The sequence below is a fragment of the Homalodisca vitripennis genome, chromosome 3 (genome assembly GCF_021130785.1).
Source record: "Homalodisca vitripennis isolate AUS2020 chromosome 3, UT_GWSS_2.1, whole genome shotgun sequence".
NCBI lineage: Eukaryota > Metazoa > Arthropoda > Insecta > Hemiptera > Cicadellidae > Homalodisca > Homalodisca vitripennis.
In genome coordinates, this window is record NC_060209.1 from 90,940,189 (window position 1) to 90,967,519 (window position 27,331).

The window sequence follows — 27,331 nt, forward strand, 5'->3', positions numbered from 1 at the left end:
ACAACACAGGCAGAGTTGTCCTGTAGGACGGCATTGACCTACCATAAGCTACGCTGCCTTTTCAGTAAAAAGCCTACGATATTCATGTAAAAATTTCAAAGCAGAAAAGGAGTGAGAAATTAAGTCAAGGTGAATTGTATTTATTAATAAAAAAATGAATTTAAGTGGGTTCAGTTTGTTGAGTGTTGGACTTAACATACAATTTTAATCGTTATTTTCGACAATGAATACTAACTTCAAACAGGATGAGTTTTTATGGTAATACCCAATTTGTCATCCAAATAATCCATGAAAATAAACCAATATGACTGGTTAATTCAAAGAATTGAACAATCGTCAAACTAGCGTCCTCTGGACCTAGTAATATTCACACTCTCCAAATTGATACTGCTGGTTTTGGTGTTTTCTTGGTCATAATGAGTACGTGGTTTTAAATAAAAGCTAAGACGGTTAAGAGTTAAAATAAATCTGAATTTCCAGAAAGAGCATCAACGTTCATCGAACCATGGTTCCTATTCGGGAATAGAACAAATTTTCTTTAAAAAAATATAATTGTTCAGAAGAACATAATACGGTTTGAAAACATGGTCTATGGAAAATATTAATATACATTACTGTTTTTAAGCTTTTGTTTTAAAAGAACGAATTTGTGCTGTTAAATAATCACATAAAAAAATAAACATTTCCTTTTATTAATTTTTCATATAATAACGGGTTTAAATATAACATAAACTAAAAAGTAAACATATTACATAAATTGTTTTATTTTTATCAATAAATGGTTTTTATAAAAATACTAGTAGTAATTCGAACTCAAATTTGTGCTCCGACAAAATCATTATACTATGAGGTAGTAATTAAAACCGTATGAAATCCCGTTTTTCTAATGAGTTATCGGATGAAAAGCTTTGAAATATACTACGAGAATATATGCATTAACATTTTGTTAGAGACTCAATATAAGTATTAAGAGAGGTAACAATATCGTAGAAAATATGCACTTTATAAAAAATTATTAAATTGTTAAATGAACAAAAAATAGTGTCTTAAAAAACCCGAAAAAGCATTAAACTAAATTACTTGCATAGAAGTGTAGATATTTTCAGCTTAGTACAGTATTAGCCGTGCTCATGTTCGCTATATTGCTAAGTGTACATCACGTGGAGTATCTGCTGTGTATGAGTAGTGCATTATTCATGCTAGTATCTAAGGGTTTCCTGTGTTCCCTCAATCTCAGCCTTGCTGCATGCCTCGCCGTAGCGCCGCATCGCATCGCGACCTGAGACTCAGATATTGGCTTATACCTGCTGTGTATGATTAGTGCATTATTCATGCTAGTATCTAAGGGTTTCCTGTGTTCCCTCGATCTTAGCCTTGCTGCATGCCTCGCCGTAGCGCCGCATCGCATCGCGACCTGAGACTCAGATATTGGCTTATACCTGCTGTGTATGAGTAGTGCATTATTCATGCTAGTATCTAAGGGTTTCCTGTGTTCCCTCAATCTCAGCCTTGCTGCTGCATGCCTCGCCGTAGCGCCGCATCGCATCGCAACCTGAGACTTAGATATTGGCTTATACCTGCTGTGTATGAGTAGTGCATTATTCATGCTAGTATCTAAGGGTTTCCTGTGTTCCCTCAATCTCAGCCTTGCTGGATGCCTCGCCGTAGCGCCGCATCGCATCGCGACCTGAGACTCAGATATTGGCTTATACCTGCTGTGTATGATTAGTGCATTATTCATGGGTTTCCTGTGTTCTCTCAACCCTTCGTACCGCTGCAGATGGTAGAACTCCATAAGGTTAAGGCAACTGCTAGCCTACACATGAGAGCGTGCCACCCTTGCCTTCTTGTCTGGAGAGGTTGATACAGATCTGGCCTCCCCTTCTTCCATGGTGATATGACTGGACCTTGACAGGAGGCTGCCCCTACCTCCAAACTTACTCATCAAGAATATCCTGTCATTACGCAATCAGGGCAAAGATCATTTTAGGACTAAATGCAATATCTCAGACTCTTGTCCTAAGAGAAAAAAACAACATGGTTTAATCGGTCATCTATCAACTCCTGTTTATCTAGGGGTCTAAATGGTCGATGACTAGTTTCATATAACACTCACGTTTAGGTCATTATCACAAATCAATATAAAAAGATGCGAGATTTATGTAAAATCATTTTAAAATGTTAGGGTACATTTGTACAATCCAATCTCTAACACGAATTTTGGAGTACGAGTTACCAGAGTTCACACTATCTTATGACAACGCTCACTAGTGCGCCTTGCCTTTGAGTAACGAACCATTACTGATCATCAGGTTATACATTAGTTTAGGTGATCACTTAGGAATTATAAATGAGATTTCCAAAGTCATAATCAAATTAGAATTTTAAAAAATCGGCTAACAAAACTATTTGAATTTTTTAATTCTGGAGGTCGATGAATATACACGCTAATAATAATTTCACAATGATTCAGTGCTAGTGTATAGGCTTGGTTGCTCTTGCCATGTTTGATGTACAGTTTGTTAAATGTGCGATGGTCGAGCGAAATCTGTGTCCGTGGCTCATGCATGGGTAACTAGGTAACGGGTCATGGTCTATTTAATTGAAGGCTGAAGAGATCGAATCCAGCTGCAGCCGCTGTAGCCTCCGCGATTGTAATTCATACGGATTGCTCTTGTTATAAAATAGTATTCTTTATTGTTACTTCTCAAATCTCATTGCTAATATTCGTTAAAATGTGGAAATTAAAGTAACATTATGATTATTGTACAAAACAAAGTATGTTCTTCCCTAAGTTATAATTTTTGCTAATCGTGTACTGAGTCAATATTAGTTTTACACGTAAAGTCACACTAGTATAAAATAGTTTACACAAAATTAATGATTTTTACAGTATAAATTAAAAAGTTACTTTGATATCCTTTGTTGTTATATTTATTCCTACATTATTCAGATTGGTCGATGAATATGACATCTCAACGTCTAAAATGAACTGAACCATAATAAATGAAACGTCAAAACCAATTCAGTAAGGACAGGTTACCCATCCCTATATTCGGTGTATGAAAAATGACGTAGGCCCTGTGTTTGCTCAGCGGAAAATTGTTTGAACAGATGATGAGGCGGGGATCATCAGCTGCGTTGTGAGATCGTTCAGGTTCCAGGCCAGCCAACTGACAATTACTTTCGTTACACAGGCCTGCCAACTTAAATTATCTTAAAATATTATCTTTACTCAGAAAATATAGGTTTTAAGGGTGACAGTGTAGTTAATATCGATTAACAATCAATCGAATCACCAGCCTTCGTGGTAACTACCTCACAAAATAACCGAACTCGGGTATAAGGAATTCTATGTTACAAATATTTCAAATACTCTTGTTGGTATTAATTTTTCCTCCATACATAGTATAAGGAAAATTACTGTCATAGAAATTAATTTGAAATATCCGTTGTGGGACGGTCCGGATAAAACAAATTGTGCTTGAAAATACAATGTGTTGAGGCCTTCACTAAACAATTTTGTGGACGTCAAAAATAAAAACTAAACAAAACTTTTATGAATAATTAAAACAAATATTAAATGGGTCCTGAATTAAAGAACCGGCCTGCCTAAAACAGCTAGCCGCTAGGTGTTTGTTCACGACTGACGGAAGGGAGGGAAACCCTTTGTGAAAACAAGTAGTGAAGCAATCTCACTGAATATTGCGCATGGATCTCATAAATATACATTAGACTGCGTTTTTAAACGGCTATTACAGCGCACCTCTACACTAGCAGTGACCTTGATAATACCTGTCAGGGTACAATGTGTTCCCAACACAGTAACACGATATCTCCCAGTCACACACATCTCCGTATTATTTTCAGTTTCCTGTCTTATAAATATAAATCGCTTATATTTTGCGTTTAAAAGTCTATAAAAAAAACTTTAAATGCTCGTTTTCTAGATTTATAAAACTCACAGGAGAAATATTTTACACAATAAGTCTCGAACATCAAAATTTGCTATTTGTGATAGATAAATTAGTCCGTTGTATTTTTAATACTAAATTTCTAAGTGGGCATTTCTGGATCCATGTTTACGGGAAGATAGTGAATACATCTTCCAGTGGCAGTTAATCTTCAAACATTGTATTATTCATCCTAGAAAATATACAGGAAAAACTGTCGATGTAAACAATCGTTAATTTAACATGATTGTTTGCAATTATTTAGTACTAGTGGCAAATTCCAAAAATGAGAAAAAAAGAGAAGGGTTTAGATAGAATTTGACGCTCTAGGTTGGAGTGAATATTATACCTGATAACTAGCCTATTGTCATGAGATATTGGTCGGATTGTATTAACAAATCGACTCTCAGATTTCGCCATCGATGAAAACCAAGCAATGGCCCTTGGAGATTGGTCATACTAGAATTCTGCAGCGCGTCTGGAGGTTGTGCCTAACTACAAGGTAACATCGTGGTCAACCCTGAATGTCTTAAATTTGCAAAACAATGTAATCAGTAGTGTCCTTTCCTGCATTCAATTTTCGTTAAGCTCGAGAGTTTTGAAAGGCGAAAGTTATTCTCAGTGAACATTAGCGACGAAAAACTAAACGAAGTTAGTACAGTTCCAGGCTCACGAAGCAGTGTAACACGCGTCTTGAATCATCTACCGCTTAATACCGGCCAGGAGCCAAGGATTTACCGCAATACGTCAGTCCGGCCGTCATCCGCCAGTCATCATCGGGCTCCTCCGCTCCACGACTGGTCGACTAAATGGTCTGTAATGATCTGTCTTGCCGCAGTCATCTCATCATTCTGCCATCTGACAGACTTCCAGTAAGCGGGATGAACATTTCCATGAGGTTCTAATCATTAATATTACATTACCTTTTCTAAATTGGCACATATGCTATTAGCTTCTCATAATATTGAGAACGCAGACTTCCAGCACGCAGAAGGAACGTTTCTATTAGGATCTATTTATTATTAACACTACAACTCCGAGCCCGTGTATACAACGGTCACAGGATACATTTTAAGAACATTTCTGGATCTAAATTAATAATATGGTAAAATAAAAACATACTGCAACACTGTGATCTATTTCGCCTTATTTAGATTCTATCTGTAATTTTAATTAAAATTTATAATTCAGAAACTGTTTTAAGTTGGAGCGGTGTAGTTATGTACTTTTGTGCCTCTTATTACGATAACATTGTCCAATGAATGAAAAACATCATTGATAGTTTCAGAAAGATGGACTTATTAGAATTTTAAAGCAAAGGTTCATAAAACCCGTCTCTACGGGTGTGTCTATAAGACAAAATATTTAAGACATATAAAGTATACATTGCATACAACACTTTTTATACTTTATTTGTGATAAATGCGTGCTAACAAAATTAGCGTGCTCAATTTTTAAATGATTTGATGTGCGCGAGAGTAATATTTTAAACTGTAGAATAACTTTTTAAACAGTTATTAAACCGTTTTTTCATTCGATAGACCATTACACCCACCTAAAGACAATCGTATGTGCTAAATTACAACGCTACAACTTAAACAGTTTCTGAGTAATGCATTTATTTATTTATTAAAAAAACATATACCACTAATCGAAAAAAATAGACCATTGTGTTAGAACCGTTGGAATATTTAATACAAAAGTAATGGCACTGTTTAAAATATTACAGTGGACTCGACGGAAACGATGGGAATGGGGCGATATAAATAGTAGAGCTGCAAAACTATCAGACGGGTTGCATTTTCCGTGTTGCAGGCGCTCACAACGAACGAAAATAATAACTTGTCAAGAGAAACTTCAATCTTCCTTCTCGCCCGCCGCGCCGCTCTGTTTAAATACTGCAGTCAACAAACGGATCATCCCCCAAAACCGCTGCTCTAGTGGATTAGAGATTAAAAATTATATGTCTTCAAAAATATAAATATACATTTTAAAAGTTAAGTAACTTAAAAAATAACTTATTGCTCAGGCAATCGCAGAAGTAAAATAAGTGTAAAATAAAATAAAGTAACTTTTCAGATTCATTTTTATCTCCATCGAGTAAATTGAGAACATATAACTGATTTTGGTTAACTTGAATTTCAACATCTCTGCTTTATCATTTCTATTTGATGTAAAAGTTCACATTAGAAAGGCAATAAAATAAAAATAAAATACAATTAAGGACTTATATACAAAATTCTACTATCAGGAAATTAATACAAATAACCAATTTAGTATGCTATGTTTAATTATTTATTATTCACTATATTTCTCTTACATTAAATAGAAAATAGCACGTAATTTACCTCCACTTGTTGGAATTTTAAAAAGTAACTAAAGAACAACGTTGACACTAGCCATTGTAAATTTAATACTTTGAAAGTATATTATTTTTAATATCAAGACAAATAGTAAGTATATATTCCAGACTTTAATGACAAATAAAAATAGCATATTTCAGATAAATGACCGGAAAATTTGGTATCAGGAATTGGACAGTGAAGCGAATAGAAGTGTCAAATTTGTTAAAATAAAAATGTTAGTGGAAATTACTAGAACACATATTTCTATACACATAGGTAGAATGATTGCGGCTGAACTGTGTGACAAGTGATGAAGACAAACAAGCTTCCCTCGAGAGTATCATATACGAGGTAAGAGCGAAAACTGGATGACAAATCACTGCCGGCCGCCAGCGCTATTGTGTGAGATACAATGCGACAATAACCACCCTTACGTGGCAAATAGAGCAGTTGTCAATACACCGGGGATGTAGTGAAGTGATGGTATCGGTCCCACGGTAGTGATCTGATGTGATGGCATCGTCTCATAGTGATATCGACCTGTGTTACAAGTGATGAAGATAAACAAGTCTCCCTCGAAATATTCAGTACGAGGTAAGAGTTAAAACTGGATGACTAATCACTGCCGGCCGCCAGCGCTATTGTGTGAGATACAATGCGACAATAACCACCCTTACGTGGCAAATAGAGCAGTTGTCAATACACCGGGGATGTAGTGAAGTGATGGTATCGGTCCCACGATAGTGATCTGCTGTGATGGCATCGTCTCACAGTGATATCGACCTGTGTTACAAGTGATGAAGATAAACAAGTCTCCCTCGAAATATTCAGTACGAGGTAAGAGTTAAAACTGGATGACTAATCACTGCCGGCCGCCCGCGCTATTGTGTGAGATACAATGCGACAATAACCACCCTTACGTGGCAAATAGAGCAGTTGTCAATACACCGGGGATGTAGTGAAGTGATGGTATCGGTCCCACGATAGTGATCTGCTGTGATGGCATCGTCTCACAGTGATATTGACCTGTGTTACAAGTGATGAAGATAAACAAGTCTCCCTCGAAATATTCAGTACGAGGTAAGAGTTAAAACTGGATGACTAATCACTGCCGGCCGCCAGCGCTATTGTGTGAGATACAATGCGACAATAACCACCCTTACGTGGCAAATAGAACAGTTGTCAATACACCGGGGATGTAGTGAAGTGATGGTATCGGTCCCACGGTAGTGATCTGCTGTGATGGCATCGTCTCACAGTGATATTGACCTGTGTTACAAGTGATGAAGATAAACAAGTCTCCCTCGAAATATTCAGTACGAGGTAAGAGTTAAAACTGGATGACTAATCACTGCCGGCCGCCAGCGCTATTGTGTGAGATACAATGCGACAATAACCACCCTTACTTGGCAAATAGAGCAGTTGTCAATACACCGGGGATGTAGTGAAGTGATGGTATCGGTCCCACGGTAGTGATCTGCTGTGATGGCATCGTCTCACAGTGATATCGACCTGTGTTACAAGTGATGAAGATAAACAAGTCTCCCTCGAAATATTCAGTACGAGGTAAGAGTTAAAACTGGATGACTAATCACTGCCGGCCGCCAGCGCTATTGTGTGAGATACAATGCGACAATAACCACCCTTACGTGGCAAATAGAGCAGTTGTCAATACACCGGGGATGTAGTGAAGTGATGGTATCGGTCCCACGGTAGTGATCTGCTGTGATGGCATCGTCTCACAGTGATATTGACCTGTGTTACAAGTGATGAAGATAAACAAGTCTCCCTCGAAATATTCAGTACGAGGTAAGAGTTAAAACTGGATGACTAATCACTGCCGGCCGCCAGCGATATTGTGTGAGATACAATGCGACAATAACCACCCTTACTTGGCAAATAGAGCAGTTGTCAATACACCGGGGATGTAGTGAAGTGATGGTATCGGTCCCACGGTAGTGATCTGCTGTGATGGCATCGTCTCACAAGTGATATCGATCTGTGTTACAAGTGATGAAGATAAACAAGTCTCCCTCGAAATATTCAGTACGAGGTAAGAGTTAAAACTGGATGACTAATCACTGCCGGCCGCCAGCGATATTGTGTGAGATACAATGCGACAATAACCACCCTTACTTGGCAAATAGAGCAGTTGTCAATACACCGGGGATGTAGTGAAGTGATGGTATCGGTCCCACGGTAGTGATCTGCTGTGATGGCATCGTCTCACAGTGATATTGACCTGTGTTACAAGTGATGAAGATAAACAAGTCTCCCTCGAAATATTCAGTACGAGGTAAGAGTTAAAACTGGATGACTAATCACTGCCGGCCGCCAGCGCTATTGTGTGAGATACAATGCGACAATAACCAGCCTTACGTGGCAAATAGAGCAGTTGTCAATACACCGGGGATGTAGTGAAGTGATGGTATCGGTCCCACGATAGTGATCTGCTGTGATGGCATCGTCTCACAGTGATATCGATCTGTGTTACAAGTGATGAAGATAAACAAGTCTCCCTCGAAATATTCAGTACGAGGTAAGAGTTAAAACTGGATGACTAATCACTGCCGGCCGCCAGCGCTATTGTGTGAGATACAATGCGACAATAACCATCCTTACGTGGCAAATAGAGCAGTTGTCAATACACCGGGGATGTAGTGAAGTGATGGTATCGGTCCCACGGTAGTGATCTGATGTGATGGCATCGTCTCACAATGATATCGTTTCTTTCGGCAATAGAAGCGGGCACAATATTACGCTATTTGGTGATAGAAGTGATGAGTGTGTACTTCATGATACTATACAGACTGAATTTAAAGGTTTTCCTGGTTATTTCGAAAAAACAATATATAATTTTGAACAAGGAGTTATCTTGGAAGTGTCGCGGATATTACGCAATGCGAATGTTATACACTTTTTTGGGGAGGAATTATTTTCAAAACATACGTATTGGGTTATTCAAACACATTTGCAACAAAAACGGACATACACAAAATAATTGAATCGTAAAAAGCGAGGGGTTACAAATAACTTCATGCAATCTTAATTGAAATTAAATTAAGCATTGCCGTTTATACAAATTAAATGGATGTTAAAATGTGTTAGACGGATAGTTTAGTCTTTAGATCACATATTAGTTTGGTTATTTAAACATATATCTGACGGAAACAGTAAAATACAAAATAAGTAAATGATAATAAGCAAGGGCTCTGTTTTGTACTGGTAGTATATTTGCTCGACAAGTGAGAGAAATGGACTCGAGTCCCGGTGGAGCAAGTGCTTTTCCGATTAAATGTTTATTTAACTATATATTACACGCATGCGCGCACACATACACAAACTTATCGTAAATTAAAACATGACGATGAGATGGATTAGTTATATTTTAATTTTTAATATATATCCTGTCTTCAAATAAGTAAATAGTTTTTGCATAAACTATTTCTAATAGATTTACGTAAATCGAGTTAATTATGGATGGGTTAGTGCAGGTACGCAATAACACGTTTGTACGTTACATTAAAATTACGAGTGTTTCCAGTTCTTACCTGGAGAAGAAAGCAAATGGTGTTGATACAGTTATAACATTATGTTCCAGTCGTCTAACTTAGTTTAGTGGCTCCGAGATTACCCAACAGCGAGGGCGATGTAACCACTAGATGTATTACGGTACTGCCATAAACCTAGCGATACTCCGAGCGAGTAACTGTATTACCCATTATTACTCCTAGCTTGTAGCATGTACAACATTTTATGACAACGACGTGAATCCTTGGCAGCCAGCAGGAAAGTCAAACCTGTCCTTGTTAACGTTGATGGTTACAATAACAGTTGCTTTCACTGAGACTACGCTTTCAGTTTTTAACTTTCATGTTTACTGATCAATCCGATCGGTTTTGTTACGAAAGTAGACAGTGGTGATGAACTGGTAGAGGAGAGGAGTTTGCAGTTGAATTCATTACTAGTAAATAAATGTAAAATCGTCCGCTATGGCCGAAAATAATAATGCCGTTGTGACGCGGCGAATGTAGACGCGAGTAGAAGCTCCTCTCTACTACCGCATGAGTGGAGTAACGGTTTGACATGTAAGAAAATTTAAATTTTCGGTGATATAAAAATCTATCAAAATATATACTGTAATAATTTCAAATAGATTAATCATTCGTCTAGGTTATAATTCTGGAATACATGTATCAAATTTGAAATTAACGAAATCGATTTTTACATAGTTCTTTATTACATAACTTTCCTTGACGCAGCCTTTTGGTTTATCGTACAATGATTGTATCCCAAAACCAAATTATCACGTTGTCAAACAATGTTACATGACACGAATTAGCCGACCGAACATATTGTGGTTTATAAAAAATTTACATAAAAGCGTTTATACAAAAGAAGGTCCTTATTTATAAAACTCATTAAACCGTTTATTTCATTTAATTCTTCTGATAGTCTTAGACTATAGCTACAAGACTCTATAACATTGGTGTATATATTCCATTTGTGGAACTTAACTCTTTTGGGTAAACTAAAATAGAACTTAACGATGAGCAGCCCCTTTCATCAACCACAATACATTTATTAAGTAGGAAAAAGTTCGTGATCATTATCACACGAAGACAGATATGGCGTTTAATAATCTTAACAATAAATTGTCTGCAGAATTGTTATAACTCAACAGAGGGATGTGGAATTAGGTTGACATAAAAGTATTTATAGACAAAGAAGCTTGCGGGGAGTCAAGTGTGCCGGAATCAAAGACAGTAAAATACGCATTAATGCCCCGGGGATGAGGAGGGGTAAGCACAATACAATCAAACTCGAGTGCAGCCCTTTCAGTTGCTTCACTTGAAAAGTAAGGAAGATTCTTTCATCTTTGTAAATCGCTGTAGATTTGCGCCAATGTCTGATTCAAATCTTTTGTTTCGACCTATTTAAATTTTAACGGACAATGCGTCTTTTTCTGTTTCAACTTCTTGACCTATACATCACAAATTAGGGTCCGTCTTTCTCGTTACATTGTTGATATGTACTTGACCTCTTTTCTCTTAGCGATCCATCCCCCAACGGCGCTTGGGATGCAATGCCTATATCCCACTGATAATAAGCTCTTCTGCACTTCTCAAAATCACGATGGCTGTTTTTGTAAGTTGCTTGAGGAGAGCAAAAAAGGAAAGTATTTTTTAAAGTGAGAGTTAATTTTAAGACAGAGTTAAATAGGTAACTTATAACAGTGTAGTGTAAGAGCTTCCGAATATAGTCGTTTATCAGTTACAGTACAGTAAAAGCTTTGGAAATGTAGTGGTGTTAGATTACCTTATATTGGCGAGAAAAGACCATATAAAATGCCTAAAATTACAGAGTTTGGTAAAATAACTAAGGTAGCATTTGGAGCTCCATTTCACCTTAAGCTCACTGCAGCGTCTGAAATTTTATACTGTTACAGACTGGAATCTGGAGTCCACGTCCGTCTGAAGATATAAAAAAAATCGGCGACGAAAACGTTCTAAACAAACTCTTTGCATAATTTCGACATCAAAAACACCGAGACTATGAACAGTATTGTCTGATATACCCAGCAACAATACAGTGTAATCCAAATGATGTTCTCATTGTCTCATCATGTGCACAGTTACAAATTTGGTTTCCCTAGTGTTTAAAAAAGATTTCGTTCGTCTCCGTCGCCGACATTTTTAGATCTCTTCAGATAAATGTGAATTTCAACATTCCCTTTGAATTAACCCCTCCCACTACAGCTACGTTGACTAAGAAAGATTAGTGGAGGTTCGTTTGGTCGTGACTATATTTTTAGAAACAGATCGAGGACAGCTTTCGATACAGGAAGTATTTGAAGAGAATATCAGTGACGCAAAAGGGTCATTGCGGTCAGAGGTAAAGGGCGGCAGACCCTAATGAGACCAGATGGAAGAAAATAATTACAACAGAGGAAATTTGGAATATAATTATGTTGTTCACGTTGCCAACTTAGAAGGCCTTTGGTATGTAGCTAAAGGCAGCGTAGCGCCTGTAAAGCTATTCACAAACACCGTAGAATTGTCCTTGTGTGAAGAGCAACAATTCTGTAACAAGTTAGAATTCTATAAGTCAATCCGAATGTCTGTTGGTAATGAAACGGACAATTCTCTTTACGAAAATGGTAGTCTTTTCGAGGGCTAACTTAAATACTGAACTAGATATAATAGTTCGATGACTTGAATAAGTAGGCCTATTCCCAATGTGTTAGAAGTAGAGTAGACCTACTCGCAATGTGTTAGAGTAGAATACAGGAAGCCGAGTTCGGACAGTCGGCCCGGAACAGTTTGTATGGAAATGTTGGGGAAGTACTCACGTCTCGACTACGTCCCTTGTGAAATGGTACTGGACATACATATAACAGTCGCACAGACCGAGTCCCTCTTGGCCATTTAAACTTCGACATTCCCGTACCACTACCAACAAAACGATCCCGTTTCAAAAACTAGCATTATAGGAACTCGTGTTCTCAACTTTAATTAAGTATTTCAGCAAAATATTCCATTAATATGCCCTTATATGGTCTTGTCACGTACGCGTAACATTCTACACTTTCCACTATATGTTTTCACTCTTTTTACTGTATGAATAAAAATTTTATTCATCACATTTTAAAATCCTGTGATTGTACTCAGTTTGTTTAAATAATTTGTATGCTGTAATTTATTGTTACTATCATGGTTACCCATAAGTAGAATGTAAAAATATTCGTGTATATAAATATTTAGAAATAAAGGTCAATGGACAATTTTTATTCTATGGGTCTGTTCGTTTTCAGAAACCATACGGACAGACAGAAATTAAATTATTCCAATCGCTCAATTGAAAGGCTATGCTTTTGCTCAGCCAATAAACTACCAATAAATAATACAACTAATAAGAAATGCAACAATTTAACGTTTCCTTAAGGTAGAATATGATGAATGATATGAAATCCGTCTGCTGCGTCATGGGTAGATGAAACTATTACAGACGAGTCTGGTAACACTTATAAAACTAAATTGGTGATAAGTATGCCGGATAATGTGCCGAGTAGCCAATGTGATGACAAGGTAGTTAACGTGAATGTTGTGTTGACTATGCTATGACAGACGTCAGCTTAGTGATACACAGACGTGTTAAGGGCCCCATACACCTGCGAGTCTGGCTCGCGAGCCTGGCTCGCCGAGCCTAGCTCGCGAGCCGGACCCGCTGATTATTCACCATACACCTACGTATTTTGCTCGCCCAGTTGCAAACATGAGTTTTTCGAAGAAGGTTGCATCTGCGGTCATAGTGTTAGATGAGCTAGGTGTATTAAGAAGAAACGGAAGAAGAGGGTAATGTGGTCAAAGAATTGGTTACTAAATAGAAAGAGAATTAGTCACATGAATTTATTGAATTTTGTTAGGAATGATAGTCGCCAAAACTATCAGAACTATTTAAGGATGTCAGCTGAAAGTTTCAACATGTTATTGGACAAGGTTAAACCGCTTATAACAAAGAAGACACTATACTGCGAAACGCTATATCACCAGAGGAACGCCTCACTGGTACTCTCCGTTTTCGTACGTAATAAATGCTATCGGAAAATTTCGATACTCTTCAATAAATGTTGTTAAAAATCAGGGCTCATAAATAACTTGGAGTCAGCCATGTTAACTCAAAACAAACAAAACACCTTACCCTTGGCGGAACGAGTGGTGCGTAACGTTTGGCCTACAGTAGTGAAAACGTTTGGCCTACAGAGTCCGATCCGTAATGCGCCCATAGATACCACCTGAGCTGAGTTATTGTTCAAGAGTTCATGAGTACGCGATTGAACATCTCCATGGTTTCGGTTCATGATGGATATTCAGAAGCATAAATAAATTGACATACCCATACACGTATGTACCTCATTTTATGCATCGTTCGGAGATACTTATGATATTGCACATATTAAATTAGATTCATATTACATTGAACACGTATTTTGGGTCTATCTTGTATTAGGCTTTATATATAGGTTATAATACTAACATCTTAGTTGCTATACTAACAAACTTTTTGTTCCAAATCTAAATATATTGCAATTCTGATATTGAACACTTTAAGAATTGATGTTATATATTTGAATAAAGGTTAGGTAAGTGTAGGTACTGTATACAATCCAAGTTCCAAAAAGAACATTGAGATCCATTTGAAAAAAAGGGACCTCCATTTCTTTTACTTTTTAACTCTAAAATCGATATTACTCTTATTTGAATCAAGAGAAAGGAATGTAAAAGATTTCAAGTATCTAAGCCCTAGTTATTGCTTAAACGGACAGACATACGGACTGTTCTGTGGCGTTTTGGCCCCAAACTCAATAGTCCTTTTCCTTCTGCCGTGCATAACTACAGAGTATCAAGTCTAGGACCACTCTATGGAGAGTTATCACACAGACGGACATACTGACAGACAAGACAGACGGACTGCCATTTGGAGGTTAGACACCAAAATTTGTAGGGTTCTTTCGTGAAACACAACGAACGCATGTACTAAATTGCAAATCTCTAGGACCTTTCTAGGAAGTTATTAAACAAACGGACGGAAAACATGATTTCAAGAAGGCCCTGTCGGGTGATGAATAGAAGAAACAACCCCGTTGTTATTGACATACATACTCTTAATAATATACTAATTGATATGGAAGTTAACGAGCTAATCACTGCGTACCGCCTGCATTACGAGGCTCCGCCTGAAAACAAAAGTACAGGAAGAAAAAAATGAGCGAGTAGGAGTCATCCAGCTATGAGCGGGATACATTACAGGGCACCACTAATGCGGTTGTCGCCACTCCGTCTTGCCACCCCCCCACCACCACCCCCTCCCACACCAACAGTAATGGCTCAAGGCTGGCTCTGTTTGGCTCCTGCTATACTGGCCTACCCCGATTGTTCTTGCAGCTAACAAGCGCTTTCTCCACTCGGATTAATCTGACTCCTAGGTCTGACAAAGTCTAGAGAGCCACCGACCTAAACACATGTCATTTGTCCTTAGCATTTAATGTTTTCTCATATTATTGAATAAATTAATGTATTTACCTTAGCATTATCCTATTGAAATAATTCGGACAAAATTAATTCATTTGGTGTAAAAATACTACCAATGAACACTTCATTACAAGTTCTGTCCTTTTAAATTAAAATGATTGTTAGTTAAGCCTTTGATTTAGCAATACTTAAAGGCCTATACAACTAAAAACTGCGAGATATAACATTACATTTAACGCCATAATATAAGTTAAATCTCCAATAGAAAAGGTTTTATTAAACTGAAACTATAATGGCGAATAAAGGTTTTAGCCTCAGTTATAAACATATAAAAGGAAAAATAATACATTAAATACAATACTGATGTCAAGACACAAAAGAAAAAAAGAAATAAATCTACAAAACCTTGAGACCATACATACATTTTACACTGTAGTTTATCATGTAAGCACAACGTTTATTAACGCTTAATAGAAAGATCAACTTTATATACGCTAGAATATTTAAAGCATAGTGTATTTGATTGTTACATTGTATCTTTGGCGAATAAGTCACCTTTAGGCAGTTCATTATTTTCTTATTTCAAGGCCTAATATAAAATCATTCATATTTTTCTGTCGTTGTATCATCCACGTTATAATCTATCAAATTATTAATATTGACTTGATATTGTTATATTACGAAGTGATGACAAATATAGATGATTCATTTAGATTTTCAAACTACTTTCAGATTAGTATCATTAATAATATACTTTCATTACATTACTTTATATTATATACATAAATTTCTGTTACATATCTGAGTAGTTCTGTCGTTAAAACAGGGGATTTTTGAAAATTAAAATACAAAAATTATTGAAACACTAGACATTAGATAATAACACTGTTGAGTGATAGCAACATTTCGACTTTTTTATAACAGTCCAGTCTGATATTATCTATTGCGTCTACACATTTGTTTAAGTTTACAGTACTTAAAGCCAATGTTAAGTACTTTTCGTCTTAATGTAAAATAATTGTGATGGCATGCCTGTCAACGAAAGATTTTCAAACGAGTAGGAGTTAAACGCAATAGAGATACATAACAACACTGCGCATTCTGCGTACTACATTTGAAGGCGTCAACTAGAGATTGGTGAACAAATTTTATCACCTTATTTTGTGCAAAATAAAATATTTTATGGCCATCTATGTGGTATCTCACTGCATTTTCGTATTTATATGTTTTACTTAAAACATTTTATTTTGAAAATGCATCCAATACATAATTTTTAATTACGCTTAGTGTAAATACGGTAGCCTGTAATAATTGGTAATACCATTTTTAAAATAAACTTAAAATCCAATTTTCGATTTTTATCGTAAAAATTAATTTAATATAAAATGAAATAATACTAATGTTTATAGAAACATAAATCACTTAAAGATTCTTTAAATAATGTTCACTGGATAAAAAGTATTTTATTTTGCTAGGATATTGTTACTTATCGTAGTATTTATTTACTTAATGGTTTATTGTAATTTGACTCACAACTTACAAACAAAATCTGGCTACTTGGAAAACGCACAGTATTAAACGAAAACAAAACTTATTGAGTAGTTTAACCAGTTGATGTAAAATTAGTTTTATATAATAAATAAAAACACGTACACAGAAAGTTAAATTGAATATAAATAAGAAAGCTTCGATACGAGAATTTTGATATTCACCAGCTTAATTATTTGTATATTTGACTGATTGTTGAACACGTTGAAGGTACAATGTCGGACTGCAGTACACTATTTTGTATAAATTTCTGTAATGGCACTATATTTTCTCATTGTATGCGACACATAAACGTTTCTTGAATGATGCAGTGACGGTAAGAATGACAAAGTGGGACGCTGGAAGGCACAACATGTCTAGACAAGTAAATAAGTGTGGTACATCAATCACTGGTAGATTCTGCTGACGGGCGGCTCCTTGTGTCGGTATTGACACACTGTACACATTGGAGGCCGCCAACATCACGTCACGTCAACGGTACAATACACTCTTAAACGAGATGATTTGCAGCCTCCACACTTCATCCTTTAAAGAAAGGATCTGATCTTTAATAGCTTACAATATTCTTAAAGAAAAATTATAATTTCTTAGGGATATAATTAGTTCATGTTGACACGACAAGGAATAGTTGTTGATGAAACAAAATCGCCTTGCCATGGAGACCCATTTTTGGTAAAAAGAGTTAAGTAACAGAGGCTGAACTTTACTGAGATCGTAAACTCAAAAAATCAATGAGTAATAAAACCAACCAGTAATCAATATGATTTCGTTATCACAAGCTGCCAGCTTTTTATAAGTTTATCCTACCCTTTTAAAGTGACCTAAGAAACAAAACGTTTAGTATTTACTCAAGTTCGTGAACACGGTAGGGACTCAAAACATCTGGATAAGAAAAAATCGACCGGAGAACATAATAACAATGTAAAATAAGCAATTAAATTCGACATAGCAAAAGTACTCGTAAAAAATTAATATTATTACAAAATGAAAGTAAGTGGAACCGTAGAAATACTCAAGTAACTATAATTGAGTATCTATTACAGATTGGAACTGTTGAAATACCACAATTAATCCTTTCTTCCTTAATGGTATTGTTGTTCTCATGTTACAGGAGCGGAAGTGGGTACGAGTGGGAACATGGAGCCCGGGTACGCAACTGTACCCAGCTCCACTGGTCACTAGACGCGGCCGTACCCAGGGTTCGTCGCCAGGAGCTGATACCTCGCGCCAAGCTCAAACCCGCGATCCACCAAAATATGTGAGTGTTCGTTTTCACAGTGATATAAGTAGTTCAGTGTTTGTATTGCACGGTTTGAAATGTCACTTTAATATAGTAATTATATACACTATGTCATTTATCTGTCTAAAATACCCGTAATGGTTACATGTAAGTATTAAATAGCTACCTCATAAATCCTCAAGACAGTATATACTGCCAATTCTTATTTCATTTCATTCCATGATGCATCTAGAAATGGACTTATTAACTTGTTTCTCCTTCATTGTAATCTCTCATTAATTCTGCCACCATAAACTAGAATAAGAAAGAAAGCGTAAATTTCATAATAAGGTTTATACGTGTTTCATTTGATGAATTTGATCTAAAGTTATCATTTTGCCTGTTAAACGTATGCCAGAGATTGTTCGGACCAGAAAGTGCCGGGGAATTATAAACAGGACTGCTGATTATAATAGTGAATTCATGCCAGTCGCTTAGTATTACATTATGTGTCACATTTTATGAAAATCGTTCCCAATTGTTTTGAATGGAAACATTCACTTCGCCATGAAAAGCGACCGCAGTCAGTGAACTATAGAAACAAACTGCACACTGTAGCTTGGTAAGGGATCTTTCATAATAACACAGATCCACATTCTATTTAATACGTTACGGACGAACTGTATGAACTGGCCACTTCGGAATTGGTCTTGGCGTGAAAGGGACGTTTTGGACTAAACACTCTTAACTAGGGGATGGAAATTTCGAAAAATAAGAAGACGTGAGTATATAAGGAGAAGTCCAGAATTATCTCGTCAAACATACATCACAAGGTAGAATATGTTACAACACCAGATATTAATTATTAAAGGAATCAATTAGGCATGAGGGCACCAGTGATTGCCCATATGGCCCTAATTACCTCACGTATACGCTGGTCAGCTACCAAAACTGTACAATCCCTGGCAAGATGTCCGTCTTCTTTTATCATTTCCGAACTAACTTAAGAGAGAGTTTGCGATCGTCGGTAGAAGTCTCAGTAACTTTTCATATCTGATAATGCTACAGTGTCTAGTAGTATCAAAACGATTTTTTTCGAACGACCGGCTATCGGAGTCGGACTGATAACGGAATGTGACATCGATGCAATCGGTACGCATTATAGGAACACCTAGCCTCAAGCTACAGAGTCTAGTAGTATCAAAACGAGTTTTTCCGAACGACCGGTTATCGGAGTCGGACTGATAACGGAATGTGACATCGATGCAATCGGTACGCATTATAGGAACACATAGCCTCAAGCTACAGAGTCTAGTAGTATCAAAACGAGTTTTTCCGAACGACCGGTTATCGGAGTCGGACTGATAACGGAATGTGACATCGATGCAATCGGTACGCATTATAGGAACACATAGCTTCAAGCTACAGAGTCTAGTAGTATCAAAACGAGTTTTTCCGAACGACCGGCTATCGGAGTCGGACTGATAACGGAATGTTACATCGATGCAATCGGTACGCATTATAGGAACACATAGCTTCAAGCTACAGAGTCTAGTAGTATCAAAACGAGTTTTTCCGAACGACCGGCTATCGGAGTCGGACTGATAACGGAATGTGACATCGATGCAATCGGTACGCATTATAGGAACACATAGCTTCAAGCTACAGAGTCTAGTAGTATCAAAACGAGTTTTTCCGAACGACGCTATCGGAGTCGGACTGATAACGGAATGTGACATCGATGCAATCTGTACGCATTACGTAGAAGCACATAGCCTGAACCCTCTGAATTCATTATAACGGCCTGAACTCAGGCTAGACTGGCAATATGCAACGATGCTAACGCGTTTCCTCACTTGTATGTCTCTACTATGAGTATATAGACTGTTCGTGTTCCATAGTGGAACCAGCGTCGTATTAAGTTACATCACAGTGTCACAAACAGCATAATAAAGCCAATGTCTCAATGTATTGGGTGTTAAAAGTTAATGTTAGAACATTTCAGGCGTATTCGGGGAGAGGGTGAGTAAACCTAAAGTCTAACATACTCTAACGTACTTATGTACTCCCGGACCCGCTGAAATTAGTATTGTTTTCACAGCGTCACCATAACTAATAAACCGATCACAATATTCGTTTTAAAAACAAATTGGTCGAATTTCCATAAACAGAAAAAGGTAATAAACATTGGTGTGTAGCAAAATGTTAACTTCAAAACAAAGTTATCGATAAATTGTGTTTCCAATTTTAGATCCTTCTAATTCAAAACTCAGTACGTACATAAATTGTATAATGTTCAATACTATGTCAGACGAATAAGCGATTGAGAAGTTAAACACATATTTATGGCAAGTAGACATATTTTCAAATACGAGAACTGATAATTTTTTGTGGCGTTTAAAAATAATTATGGTAAAACACCAGAATGAAAATGGAATAATACTGAAAAAGCAGTTGATAACCGGATCGCTTTAAATGAAATATAGCCTGTGATTTACATACACATCTCTGTGTCACACTCCCCTGCCATGTCAGTGGGACGGGCTCTCCTGCATTTATTCCGACCCTTCCACAATATCTGACAGTCGCGCGTTTAGAAGTTAACATGGAGAACTATGTATTGTTGTAATCACTGCTATTGTAACTATGGTTATCTTTCGATTGATGTGTATTCAATAAAAGTAGCTATTATGTCTGAGCGTGCAGTTTATATAAGTTAATTTTACTCTGCGTTTGAGAAGTTCCATTACTATTAGTTCCCTTTACTATTTGTAAAAAAAGTATAAACTATTAAATCAGTAAAGAAAATGAAGATAGTTTTATAAAATGTAAACTAGTCTACACAACACATCAGAATACTGATGAGATCAATGCACTTTTATTCCCGGAAGAGATTTAAAATCGATTTCGGCTGGACAAAAGGCCTAGAAGGCATTCCACAAACGAGGGCACGACGCGACTAACTTTATAACGGCCATCCTGGGTAGTGTTAGCTCGGCCGGTATGTGATTAGGGGAAGGTTCGACCGCCTCTACGTTCTGACCTCAAGCATATAGAGTACCGTACAGTAACTGCTATCTCTTCTCTGTTATCATACGTCACTGCACAGCCAAACATGTGCCGCTCTTATCTCTGACGAAACTTTGTTAAAGCTCAGCGGGACTTTGCAGCAAACGTCGTTTAATGATGTTTCAGCTGATTTTAAATCCTGGTTCTATGGGTTGCCCTAAAGCACACTATAGAGTGCCGTACATTAAATGCTATCTTAGTGTACGTCTCTTCCCCGCTGTTATTATATTACGTACCTCTAGAGCCAAAACTTTTCTTATCTCTGACAAAACTTTAGCCAAACTTTGGAACAATCATTGTTTAATAATATCTTTCACCTGGTGTGCACTACTACATCTCTATGACTTCACCTCTAAGAGCTCTCAATAAAAATTTGCGAATTAGTAAATCACTTTTGGCTGTGAAATGATGATTATTACTATTATTATTTGTTAATGGTTATTTAATAGCACTAAATAATCGGTTACGTTTTTTTATAAACTAATTTTGGAAAGAATAGACTAACAGATCTAGAATAGGTTTAATTCTCAAATAACTTAAGGATTTTAAAGATAATGCCGTTGTTATCTGAATGTTAGCAAAGCTCTAGAATACATATCAAGAGGCTTCAAGTTTTACGCCAAGCTTTATTTCTATATAAGCAAAATTGAGGTGAATGATTGGAGGGGGAAGAAGCACAACGAGATTGTGCCGCAATGCAGGCAGTCTCGGTGCTTGTGTCAACCGTCCATGTCAACTAACAAGACAAAATGTACACTAGACAGATCACATACTAGGAACAAAGTAAGATTGTGAAGGGGTCAAGAGTATACCAAACCTGAAAGATCAACTACTCGGATCAAGTAGGATTATGGAGAGATAAATTAGTACCGCAATGCAGGCAGGCTTCAAGATTGTGTCGACCTTCGTGCCAACTGTCGAGACAAAGCACAGCAAAGCCCACGTTAGATCTCCAGCACTCGGAGCGGTTAACCGCACAAGAACAGAGAACAGCCGATATTGTACGACACAAGGTACAATACAAAGACAGATATAGACTCCAAGTTTCACTGTTTGATCTAAACTCCTTCAATGACGGCTGCCGAGGATAACAAAGGAACAAAGGAAACTACCGCCTTATCCTCTTAGTTTCAATGACATTCCTCTGAGTAGAGAGACCGACTACTAGAGCATTAGTAGGAGAGACGGAATAATAGCGAGTTACACTGTTATAGACAACTTGTGAGGAGCGTGGTTTAATTTCTCATGGTTCAATGAGAGACATACCAATTTGTTACTTGTTTATTATTTCAATTCAATGAGTAAAACTAATTGATAATATCAGGTTCATAGTGTATTGTTAAATATTTATTTGTCACGTGGAATATCATGAGATTAATTACGAAAAGAATGAAGATGAACTGTGTAGCCTTTTTACTACCAAAGATTGGTGGTGAAGGGAGTGAGGGTTTTACGTGGATTGTGAACCACTAAGGGCGTGAGTCTAATTGTGTTGGTTAATTAAAAAAGTCTATCGTTAGCCGAGATCGATTGATGGCCTCTAATCAATCTAGACGTACTGGTCTTCTGTAATAGTCCTAGTACTACATGCCGTAAATGAGTAAAAATATGCATAATACGCTAAATACATGCAAACACGTTATACGGAAGAAGTGGTAAAAACCAAGTAATCATAGTGCTGCACAGTATGTAAGCCAGGAGACACGTAATGCCACAAGTTAGTGTAAGACTTGTACCGGGCTCAGGTCTACGTAAAAACCAAGTAATCATAGTGCTGCACAGTACGTAAGCCAGGAGACACGTAATGCCACAAGTTAGTGTAAGACTTGTACCGGGCTCAGGTGTACGGAAAAACCAAGTAATCATAGTGCTGCACAGTACTTAAGTCAGGAGACACGTAATGCCACAAGTTAGTGTAAGACTTGTACCGGGCTCAGGTGTACGTAAAAACCAAGTAATCATAGTGCTGCACAGTACGTAAGCCAGGAGACACGTAATGCCACAAGTTAGTGTAAGACTTGTACCGGGCTCAGGTGTACGTAAAAACCAAGTAATCATAGTGCTGCACAGTACGTAAGCCAGGAGACACGTAATGCCACAAGTTAGTGTAAGACTTGTACCGGGCTCAGGTGTACGTAAAAACCAAGTAATCATAGTGCTGCACAGTACGTAAGCCAGGAGACACGTAATGCCACAAGTTAGTGTAAGACTTGTACCGGGCTCAGGTGTACAATTACTTGTATTGTCTTAATGCTCTTGATACAGACTAATAGTTAAACCTGAAGTTGTGATAGTAGTGAGTCACTTGCGCCCTTACTTATCCATGATGACAATTTATAAATATTTATTTTAATAGTTTAGAATATTTTCGACATTGTTTATGTACTATTCCATTAATTGCATAAAATATATTTGCCCAATTATTTTACGTAATTTATATTATTTTCTACAATTAGAGTATTCATTAATAATAACGTCTTATACTTCCCTACAAGGCCTGTTAATCAGACACGTATGTGTATTGGATATAGAGCGGGATCTCCTGAGTTAAGGGGTTTGACTACATTTCAAAATGGTAAGCACCGGGTTAACCGGCCATGGAGGGTTTGCCCTAACCGAAAGGTTTTGTTTAAATATGTATTTCATCGATACTAAGACCAACGTATTCCGTTAAATTACTACCGTCCGCATGTAAAAACCTTCAATTTAAAATTATCATCATAGAAACGAATTAATGTTTACAATTTATTATTAAGGATAAAATTAACAGTTTTTATAGGTTATTAGTATTTATTTAAAAAGATAACAGAATTTCGGGCATTTGCTATTGTTAAGAATTACTATAATAGAACACTACGTTTCGAGGATTGAAGTCCATCTAAGTGAAAAAAGATATTATAATTTTCAATAAATTTACTTAAATTAGTATTACACAAATTTCAGTATTATAACACATAGTAATTGATCGACAACTATTATAATGTATTACACGTCAAATGAAATTTTAAATTAATTATACAAGTTATTTAGTAATTACTGTCACGGGAACTACTAGTCATATGATTTCATTACATATTCAATTCAGTTAGTTTTCTAATGAGGACAAGATAAAATTTTATAGGCCTACATAATAACAAATGTAATATTACTACAAACATTCATTCAAATAATAAACGGAAATATAAAACCAACAACAACAAATTTTAAGCGTCTGGAAAACGAATTTATATTGGAAACGTACCGAAACACAGCTAAGGGCATAAATTCACGTGCACAAACAGGAAACCCGATACAAATTATTATGGAAAGTTGTAACCGTAAACATATTTTCTGTGGGTGTTTTACCCCACCTACCCCTCTACCGCCTTGCCCTGGACATGCCGCACCACAACCAATATTACACACTGACATGTGTGTCCCAGTCCCTCTACGGTAAAATCCGTTATCACATGACGCCAAACTTGTTACCGGATATTATCTGCACCTCTCTCATTTCCTCATCCTACCCCTCTACCGCCTTGCCCTGGACATGCCGCACCACAACCAATATTACACACTGACATGTGTCCCAGTCCCCCTACGGTAAAATCCGTTATCACATGACGCCAAACTTGTTACCGGATATTATCTGCACCTCTCTCATTTCCTCATCCTACCCCTCTACCGCCTTGCCCTGGACATGCCGCACTACAACCAATATCACATACTTACATGTGTGTCCCAGACTCTACTCGGTACATGCCGTTATCAATCAACACCCACTTGTTACCGGACACATGAAACTGTTCTCTTTTCCTTTTACGGGGACGCTGCCTTAGGAACCCCTGGAATAAGCACTCCCCTCCCTAGAATCTTGACGTCACGCCTAGGGGGTGTCTATTTGGCGCATGGACACGGTCAAGGTGCTGAATTAGTCCCCCACAGTTTCAACATTTTCCAGTTAATACATAAAAAAAACTAATGTATTACAGTTGAAATATAGCACCCAAAGTTGTTAGCACCAATTTTACAAAGAATTTTACAAAGAAACTATTTTTGATAAGCAAAGCCCAGCCTGTAATGTGTCCTATTCCCTAAAACGTCCGACATATTTTCTTAAAACTATTCTAAGTATATAAATAAACTCTTAATATGTTATTTTAAAATAAAAGCAGCAATATTAAGGGATAACAGCGTATTCACGAAGTTGCTGTCATGGATATAAAAAATTAGTGACAATTAATTTGCAGTTGTTTCTTTGAAGGTTAAATTCACGAAATGTCTCGTTTCAAATAGTTCTGTTTTATGTTTTGTACTATTTACATAATGTTTTAATTAGCTACAAACTCCGTTAATACTTGCATTACGAAAAACTCTTATACTGAAAACTGTTTCTAAAAGAAGAAATAATGTACCATAACAGTAAATCCTTCTATGTTACCTATAAAATGTGTTAACTGGCAAGTTTACTCGGATGAAAAGAGATCCGCAAAGGATAAACCCATGACATCATAGAAAAACTTTCATGTCGTAATCAGTGCGTTATTTGAGTAATTTATTCAGTATATTGTAGGGGAAACACATAAATAATATGCTTGATTTACGCAATGTTGCTAGCTGTAACATATTTTAATACATGGTCTCATTGATGTAAAAAAACATAAAACTTAAGTCAGTGCATCTTACTTGACTAAGCCAATTAATAATTAATATGCTACTTTATGTATATAAATAAAAATAAAGTTTTGTTCGTTGATAAGAAAGGCTTGTCCGATATAGGTATTTCAATTTTTACGGTAGGCAGCAACGACTGATCAAATTTCAGTGTATTAAGTATATTACTTGAACATTGTTTTACAAATAAATTTAATAAACTAAATTGTTACTATATGCATGAAAGATTCGTGGACACAGCGGCACGGAATATTTACAGAAGCGGAAAGAATAAAAAAGAGTAAAAAAGTTAAAAAGCAAAGCGAGAGCAGCGAGCTCGTCATCGTTGAAAAAATAATCGAGGAGTGCTAATTCAGGGCATGGACACGGTACAGCACTGATTTAGCACCCCTTTCGTGGCGTCACGAGCGAGGGGGTGCTACGTCCAGGGGGTACTAAATCAGGCGCACCCCTCCTACTACCCTTATACCCCCCATCATCCTAGTGTATAAATAGGCAGTACTACTGGCATTTCCTGGTAAATATGTAGCCTTTTTGTGAATTGAAAATACAGTCGCTAACAATCTGCGAGATAAAACTTCCAATGTAGAACAACCTGAACTGTCCATATTCAACTAAAACACAAGTAGACCTAGGTTTTTATTTAAGATAAAATTTTATCTTTAACAGTATTATTTCATAAGGAATATAGAAACCAAAATCGTATATGCATTTAAATAAACAATTTTACATAGTTATTATGGGTAAGCTAATGGATGGCAACGAAAAACTCGCAGAATAAACCAAAATTGTAAACAAACAGGTAGAATCATAAAAAGTTGTATGGTATGACATGTAGTGCAGCACATGTGATGAATCACTTTGCTGGATTAGTTTGTAAGATTTACATTACGTTCTGTCGTGTCCATCAATACGAAAAGGGAAAGTTAATTAATTATGTATCTTTTAATACACTCATGTTCAAATTAAACAAAAGAGGAAATGAATAATTATACTAAAAATCACAATAATGGAAACTAAAGTTAAAACTTGACTAGATCCAAGACGGCAGTGACACGACATCGGCAATAACCGTGCAACACAGACGGCAGTATAAGTATGAATATCAATACAAGCGTCCGTATGTGTCTCAATATATAACACGTTATATGAGTGGTGTTTTTATCGAGTAATAATTTTATACAAGCTTAAATATTATAATAATATAAGAAGAGGAAAGTATTCAATTTTTCAATTGAAGCTTGTTCTGGCTTATGAATGTAGTTAGAGGTAACAACTCCATCGTGGACGATGATTTGGTACAGCAAATGATCGTCTCGGAGCTCAGTTCTTCTCCGTTGCTTTCAGAAACCACGACTTGCAAGTTATCCAAGAGGGTTTACAAACCTTATTCTAGTAAACGAAATACAATTAGCACATAATCAGATAATGTAAACAGCTATCCAACGTGTAGATCTGCGTTAACTAACGTTGATCACTGTAGTTGTATCAACACCACCTGTCCATAAACAG

At 36.7% G+C, this 27,331-nt stretch overlaps 2 protein-coding genes across 3 annotated transcripts in view; one reads left to right on the plus strand and one right to left on the minus strand.

Annotated features, from left to right (window-relative positions):
* Positions 1-27,331, minus strand: part of LOC124357173 (calcium uniporter protein, mitochondrial) — a 433,451-nt gene that overhangs the window by 136,675 nt on the left and 269,445 nt on the right. The gene's annotated exons all lie outside the window — the stretch shown is intronic.
* Positions 1-27,331, plus strand: part of LOC124357171 — a 146,593-nt gene that overhangs the window by 102,216 nt on the left and 17,046 nt on the right. The window contains exon 3 of the mRNA XM_046808689.1: positions 17,990-18,136. Coding sequence (XP_046664645.1) covers positions 17,990-18,136 — 147 coding nt within the window. The remainder of the gene's footprint in view (positions 1-17,989; positions 18,137-27,331) is intronic.